This window comes from Nannospalax galili, unplaced genomic scaffold (genome assembly GCF_000622305.1).
Source record: "Nannospalax galili isolate Female #2095 unplaced genomic scaffold, S.galili_v1.0 scaffold648, whole genome shotgun sequence".
NCBI lineage: Eukaryota > Metazoa > Chordata > Mammalia > Rodentia > Spalacidae > Nannospalax > Nannospalax galili.
In genome coordinates this window covers 4,201,667-4,209,265 of record NW_008360311.1, presented here as the reverse complement: position 1 = coordinate 4,209,265, position 7,599 = coordinate 4,201,667, and the positions used below count along the sequence as shown (strand labels likewise).

The following is a 7,599-nucleotide window of genomic DNA, read 5'->3' as shown; positions in this document are numbered from 1 at the left end:
CAGCTGCCCGTAACTGCAGTCCCAGGGGATCCGACAGCCTCTTCTGACCTCCACAGGCATTGCACGATACGGGTGCACTTAACCTACATGCAGGCAATACACACATATATATAAAATAAAAATAATAAAAATTTTTTTAAAGTTTTGAAAAGAGAAAAGATTTGCTGTGATCATAGTGGAGTCTTTTTAAGTATAGCGATTCCTTAGTAACAGTTGGTAGTATGGAGATGGAGAAAGGAAGCAGAGAACTTGTGTTTAGCAGTGAATTCTGAAAAGAACCTCAGATTCTCTGCAGAACCATAATACATTTTTTTAAAATTGAATTCTTTGCAAACAGTTGTAAATTTCAGTGTAGTACTGGATCAGTACATACAGTGGGGACTTGCACAGATGGGATAGAAAGGGTCCAATATTAGGAGCTTCCAGACAAGGTCTCCCTGTAGCCCCAGCTGGCCTGGAACTCACAGAGATCGCCTGCCTCTGCCTCCGGAGTCCTGAAACTAAAGGTGTATGCCACCACACCTGGCCTGGATGCTGACATGCTGACATTTATATAAGGAACTGTATAGAAAAGCAGGCCGAAGGCAGTGAACACCCTGGTGTAAGAACACAGATCAGTTGTAGTGAGTGTGCAGGGTTGAGAGTGAGTGCCTTCAGCCAAGGATGTTATGGAGGACTTCCACAAGCAGGTATTATATGAGCTGAGCCTTGAAAGATGAAGTTTAGTCCTTCAGAAGATTATTGGAATCCAAGCAACCACTGTTCTAGAAGACTTGGAAGCATAATTGTGCTGTTTTATGTTCAAAGATGGTATCTGAGCAGAAGAACGGAGGGCGTCAGGCCTCATGATAGGGAGCATGGGCTTGGTTTTGTGGGCTGTGAGGAGAGGTGAGAGTTCTTAGCTTTTTGTACTTACTCATTAGAATATTATGTGCCAAACTGTGGAAGGCATGCATGTGTGCGTGCGTGCATGTCTATTTCTTGAAATTTGTCCCTCTCTTATACTTACCAGAAAATTAAGGCCCAGAGGGAGAGAGAAATTTGTTCCCAGCCACCTAGCTAATGAGGAGCAGAATGTGGTTCAGCCTTCCCCGTGTCAGCCTCCGCACTGATAGCCCCAGGGTTACAGTGAAGGTGTGGTGATGGGCCCCTCTTTTCCAGAGATTAGAATTAGGGAGACGTTATGATGTGGAAGAGGTCCCAGTGGAGATTAGAATTTGGTAAAGGAATCAGCTGTGAAGGATCTAGAAGGTTCATGTTTCTAGTTTCATTATTGGGATGTCAGGCATGCCATAAACGAGGCCCGAGAGGGTGAAGCTGCACAGCCAATCACACTGTAGATTTCAGTTGGGGACTAGGAGAAAATAGAAGCCTGTCCCCTCACCAAGGGTATCTTCTAAAACTGAATCCTTAGTAGACAACACACAGATGTGAGCTCAGTACATTTGGGAGTCCATGTCCATCACCACCCTGAGACATGGGCTCGTGTAGTCTGTGAACCACGCTTCAGACACAGCTCTTGAAAACTAAGAGTATAGCCATGGTAACATTTGATTTGGCTTAGCATAGATTTGCCTCCTTGGGATTATGACTTATAATTTTTATCTTTTTTTAATGGTTTTAGTTTGAAATGAGTAGTTGATGTACTTAGGTGCATCCTGGACTTGTTTTTTCAAACATAGTAGACTTGACGGTCCTAATGAGGGATTTAGTATGTCACGTGTTTCTTATGAAGAAAAACATTGAACTGACAAACATGCCCTTGAGTTTTTGTCTGCCCCCCCCGCCCCAATAGCTTACACAGTTTTCTTCTTTGAAGTCTCACCTGGGCCCTTGGAAGTGTAACCAGTATGTCCCACTCTCTGTCCCTCTGGTTTTTGTTGTTGTTTTTCTTTTGTGTTTTGCAGTACTGGGGATTGAACCTAGGCCCTCATACATGCTAAGTAAGCACTCTGCCACTGAGCTACAGCCCCAGTCAGTGGCCAGTGCATTTTCTCTTTGGTGTGCAGATTGCCCTCAGTTGTATGGTGAAGCTGGCCAAGGGCCGGCCCCATCTGAGCAGGTCGGTGGTCGACACCCTGCTGACCCAGCTGCACAGTGCTCAGGATGCTGCCCGGATCCTCATGTGCCATTGCCTGGCCGCCACTGCCATGCAGCTGCCAGTGCTGGGCGACGGAATGCTTGGTGACCTCATGGAGCTCTACAAGGTGATTGGAAGATCTGCCACGGACAAGCAACAGGAACTCCTGGTAAAGAGCGTTGTAAACCGTCTGAATGACAGGGTGCTGGTCTGGGGTGAGCACTTAGGAAGCCAGCACTCTGTGTGGCTACTTCCAAAGCAGAACAGACAACAGCGGGTTAGCACGGTCACTTCCGCCTGGCGGTGTGGAGCAGTGGCACATGTGTGAGGCCCTGAGCTACTCCAGAGTCCCACAACTTGTGAAGCAGGTTTGGATTTCAGTGCATGTCTGCTTCGGGGTACCCAGCAGTAAAGTCTGTGCCAAAATGTCACTGTCTGGAGTGCTCGGCCGACTCAGCACTGCAAAAGGACATGCTCAGCCTGCACATTGTAGTTTGGGTTCAGAAGCCATGTTATGTTGAGTTAGGTTTAAAGCCACTTTCTTCACTGGGTATGGTATAGCATGCTTATAATCCCAGTACTTTGGGAAGTGAAGGCAGGAGGGTCAGGGGCCCAAGGTTAGTCTCAGCTTCATACAAAACAAAAAACTACTGTGTAGTCAGAAAATACAAATCTGATAATGAGCATAAATTAAACCAAATTCATATTTCAGGACCTCTAGCTGTCTGTTACTCAGTTTAGGTTTTTCTAGACATAGAGTTAAGACAGGTCAATGCTTAGAAGCAGAAGCAGTAGAAACTGTAGGGTGTTTGATTGAAAGTCCCCGTGGCTAAGAGCTGCCTTCGGTGAATAAAGCTCTTGGATGGTTTGCGGGGAAGCAGAAGGAAATGACCCACTCAAGCTGGACTGCAGTGGTCCTCATGGAGCATTGTGTGGAGATGGAGTCCCACTTCATCACTGGCTGTTGGGGAAGGTTCCCCTGAGCACCCGGTGACAGTGGTCATGGTAATGATGTCCCAGTAGCCACAGTGTGCACCACAGAGTCTCAGAAGCAGTTATCCAAGTTTGCTTTTTATTGAAGTGGCACTTTGAACTGATGGTCTTTATCTCCCCTCTCCTTTTTCTATTTATTTATTTTCAGTTTTTTATGTCTATCAGTGTTTTGCCTGCAGGTATGTAAGTGTACCACATGTGGGCAATGCCCCAAGAGGCCAGAAGAGGGCATCAGATCCCCAGGGACTAGAACTACAGATAGTTAGCCTCCATGTGGGTGCTGGGAACCAAACCTGGGTCCTCTGCAAAAGCAGCTGGTGTTCTTAACTACAGAGTTATCTTGCCAGCCCTGTCTTTATCACTTTTCATTGGTGCTACTCAAGACAGTTTTAAAATGTGAAAGATGGGGCTAGAGAGATGGCTCAGACCCGGGTTTGAATCCCAGCACCCACATGCCAGCTAACAATTGTCGGTAACTCCAGTTCCAGGGGATCCAACAACCTCTTCTTACCTCTGCAGGCATTGCATGACACGGGTACACTTACCTACCTGTAGGCAATACACGCATACACATAAAAATAAACAAATAAAATTTTAAAATGTGAAATGATATATTTTTTATAAATCTAAGAATACAGTAAAAACTTTTGCATCCATAACTTAGCTTAAGAAAAAAGTACTATCTATGTGGTGAAAGTGCCCTGCCAGCACCGCCCGCTTCCCCATCGCGGTTACTTTTCTCATTGCTGTGGCAAAATGCTCACAGAAACATCTTAAGGTAAAAAGGTTCCATCCTGGCTTACAGCTTGAGAAGCAGCGCTGTCCGTGGCACGGAAGCTTGGCGTCAGGATCCTGTGGCAGCTGACACGTGACACTTGAAGTCAGGAGGCAGAGAGGACAATGTGCCACTTGTTTTTCCCTTTTTACAAGTCCAGGACTCCAGGCCATGGAGTGGTGCGGCCGATGTTCAAGGTGGTGCTCCCACCACGGCTTTTCTGGGGACATCCTCAGAGATCTAAGCAAGTGCTGTATTTCCATGGTGGTTCTAAGTCCTCTGAAAAGGACGATAAAATGAACCATCACACTCCCTAATTGTTGTCTTCTCCTAGAGCACAATCGCCTTGAATTTGGTCACTCGTTTCTACGTATGCTGCACTTCAATGACCTGAGCATTTGTCCTACGTAATATTTCATATTTGGCGCATTTTAGCCTTATGTAAATGTTATGCTACAAGTTAGTTAGCCTGTCTTGTTAGTCGTTTATAGTGATATATAACCATTTCACTGATGTGTCTCACTGTGCAATCATATAATTAATTCATTCTTAGAGACATTGTTACTAATTATTTGCTTTTACAAAACAATGCTCCGAGTCAGTATAATAAATTGCTTAATGACTTCCAAATGAGAGATGGAATCAATGTCCACGGAAAATGAATTTTTATGTTTACACGTGAGAATGTACGAAAATGCACATGTGGAGGGCAGAGGACAGCTTTCAGGAGTCAGTTCTCTTATCTAGGGGATTGAACTCGGGTCAGCAGGTACCTTTTACCCGCTGAGCCATCTCACTGATGCCCTTTTTTTTTTTTTTTTTTTTTTTGGATAAACCTTTAGGGTAAGCTGTCTATGACATGGGGTAAAATTATACGACTTTCTTACTTCCTGTTTCTTAGGTGAGTCTGGCTACTGTGATTTTTGTGGCCAGCCAGAAAGCATTGTCCGCTGATGTCAAGGCAGGAATCAGGCAGCAGCTGGAAAATGTCTCCAATGGCTGGACCGTGTACCGGATTGCCAGGCAGGCTTCCAGAATGGTATGCGCCTCCCTTCAGGGTCACGGGGCGCGGTGCAGTGTCAGGTCATACAGCATAGACACGGGCATTCTTATTGCAGTCAAAACCGAAACTAAAGGTTGGAAGTACTTAATGCTCACAGACTCTCCAGATGATGAGGGGAAGGACCTAATTTTTAGCTTTTTTTTTTAAATAAACAAGCCTGTTTTATTGGTGTCTATCAGTGTGGCACCTCAGCGTGCACAGATCTGGCGATGGGTTGCTAGCCCCTCTCTTACTTTGCTTTGGGTTGTTGCATGTATGCTCTACTCAACCATGTGGGAGGCCTAGCCGTTCTTACTGCGCTTCTTTGAGTGCAAAGCACGGTTAGTACAGGACTCTTCTAGGGCTGGGTCCTAGGACAGCTCTAGGAGCATGGCCAAAGCACATGTTCTGCCCCACCCTCCACCCCCTGGGGCATTGCTGGCAGGACAGCTGGGCAGAGCATCCTGTGCCAAGCATGCAGACCCTGCAGGGTCCTGGGCATCTCTGGCTCCCAGGTACTAAGTGGCATGTGCCTTCTCTAACAACTACCCCACCTCTGTGGTTCCTTCACCTCATGTAAAATGTCCCACAAATGCTTACATTTTCTGTATTTTTAAACTAAAACTCTAGACTTAAATCACAGTTCATTCCATTTATTTTTGTCTTTGGAACTATTTAGTAAAGAACTTGAAACATGTTACATAAATGCAGTTCAGCAGATTTTCTCTTAAGAACTATTTAGACCAGGTCTCAAAGAGTTATGTGATATGCTGTGTGGTTACTCAGTCTTGTTCTGGGTTTGCTCTCTACTTCCTACATCAACTCTTTGACATACAAGTGCCTAACAAACGGCCTGTCTCTCTTTCATTTTGTAGGGTAATCATGACATGGCCAGAGAGCTTTATCAGAGTTTGCTGACCCAAGTTGCCTCAGAACACTTCTACTTCTGGCTGAATAGTTTGAAGGAGTTCTCACATGCAGAACAGTGTCTGACTGGGTTACAGGAGGAGAATTACAGCTCAGCACTTTCTTGCATTGCTGAGTCTTTAAAATTCTACCACAAAGGGATTGCTTCCTTGACAGTAAGTCCTCTCCTTTGGTGATCATGATTTGTATGAGAATTCTCTCCTTTTTGGAGAGGCTTACCTTGTTTTAACTACTTGAGAAACTTGCTGGTAATATCAGAATTATAAATGTGCCATGGAAATAAGCCCTTTTATCGTTAATAGGTTGGGAGAAGTTTACGTTTTATGTTTATAAGGTACGGGATACCACTTATGCAGGTATTGCTAAATCCAGGCAGGGTAAATGGTGAGGAGGGAGCATTTTTCTTCCAGACTCCATTAGTTCTAGTGTAGCTCAGTTCCACCATCAAACACAGGCCCCTGACCACCTTTCCTACCAGGCCACTAACCAAGTAGACCTTTTACAAGATGTTTTAGTTTTTTGTTTTGTGGTGTTGTGTCATGTTGAAGATTGAACACAAGACATTGTACATACTAGGTAAGTGCTCTGTCACTGAACTGGATCCCTAGGGAGTTTCTTTATTATAAAGAAGAAATGGTTAAATATTCTAGTGTGCCAACTTTTACATTTTATGACACCCACACGGGCAGTCAGCCACCTGCACTTTTTTTTTTTGAAACAGGGTCTTTCTGTAGCCCCAGCTCTCCTGGGACTCACTATGTAGACCAGGCTGGCCTTGAACTCACGGAGATCCACCTGCCCCTGCCTCCCAAGTCCTGGGACAACAGACATGTGCCACCACGCCTGGCTTTTTTTTTTTTAGAAGAAGCATTTCATTACAGCTTTAACATACTCAACAACAGTTTCCAGAGCAAAGACACATCTCTTTCAAAAGTGGCTGTAAAATTTTTAGGTTTGTTGTTAAATTAATATAGTTATACAATATTGAACTCAGTATAAGCCCTGTAAGACATAAAAATGAGTTTTTAACCTTTAAAAAAATCTCTGTTTTCACTCACTATGTAGACCAGGCTGGCCTTGAACTCACGGAGATCCACCTGCCCCTGCCTCCCAAGTCCTGGGACAACAGACATGTGCCACCACGCCTGGCTTTTTTTTTTTTAGAAGAAGCATTTCATTACAGCTTTAACATACTCAACAACAGTTTCCAGAGCAAAGACACATCTCTTTCAAAAGTGGCTGTAAAATTTTTAGGTTTGTTGTTAAATTAATATAGTTATACAATATTGAACTCAGTATAAGCCCTGTAAGACATAAAAATGAGTTTTTAACCTTTAAAAAAATCTCTGTTTTATTTTAAAATAGACTGTTTCTTACAGAAAGACTCATTGTTTTTGCTAATAACACTGAGATGTTGGCACATGTATCTCTAATCTGTATGTATCTGATTATAACTAGTCATAATCAGATGCACTTGGATCCTTGCCACCTGAGTATGTCTATAAAGTCATCAGGCAGATTTCAGTGGTATTGTTTATCACCTCTACTAATTAGCATGACGTATATTTCCATGCTTCCTCCTCAAATATAATACATTTTTAAAAAAATTGTTGATTTTGTATGTGTGTGTGTATATCACACAGAACATCCCAAGCCATCTTATTCAACTATATGCCCACTTCCCAGATGGCACCCTCCCATAGCCTCCCTCCCCCCACTAGAGCCCTTATATTCTGATATCCCTGCTATTGTCTGCTGTGTTGTCAGCACCCCCAGCCAATC

The 7,599-nt window shown here is 44.0% G+C and overlaps 1 protein-coding gene across 2 annotated transcripts in view; it reads left to right on the top strand.

The window, feature by feature from the left end:
- Ints7 (integrator complex subunit 7) overlaps window positions 1–7,599 on the top strand; it is a 72,165-nt gene that overhangs the window by 36,224 nt on the left and 28,342 nt on the right. For both annotated transcript variants that reach the window (XR_003848031.1, XM_008824822.3), the window contains exons 11-13: window positions 2,010–2,249; window positions 4,750–4,887; window positions 5,766–5,972. Coding sequence is in view for 1 of the 2 variants with exons in the window: in XM_008824822.3 (XP_008823044.1) it covers window positions 2,010–2,249; window positions 4,750–4,887; window positions 5,766–5,972 (585 nt within the window). In the remaining variant the exon portion in view is untranslated. The remainder of the gene's footprint in view (window positions 1–2,009; window positions 2,250–4,749; window positions 4,888–5,765; window positions 5,973–7,599) is intronic.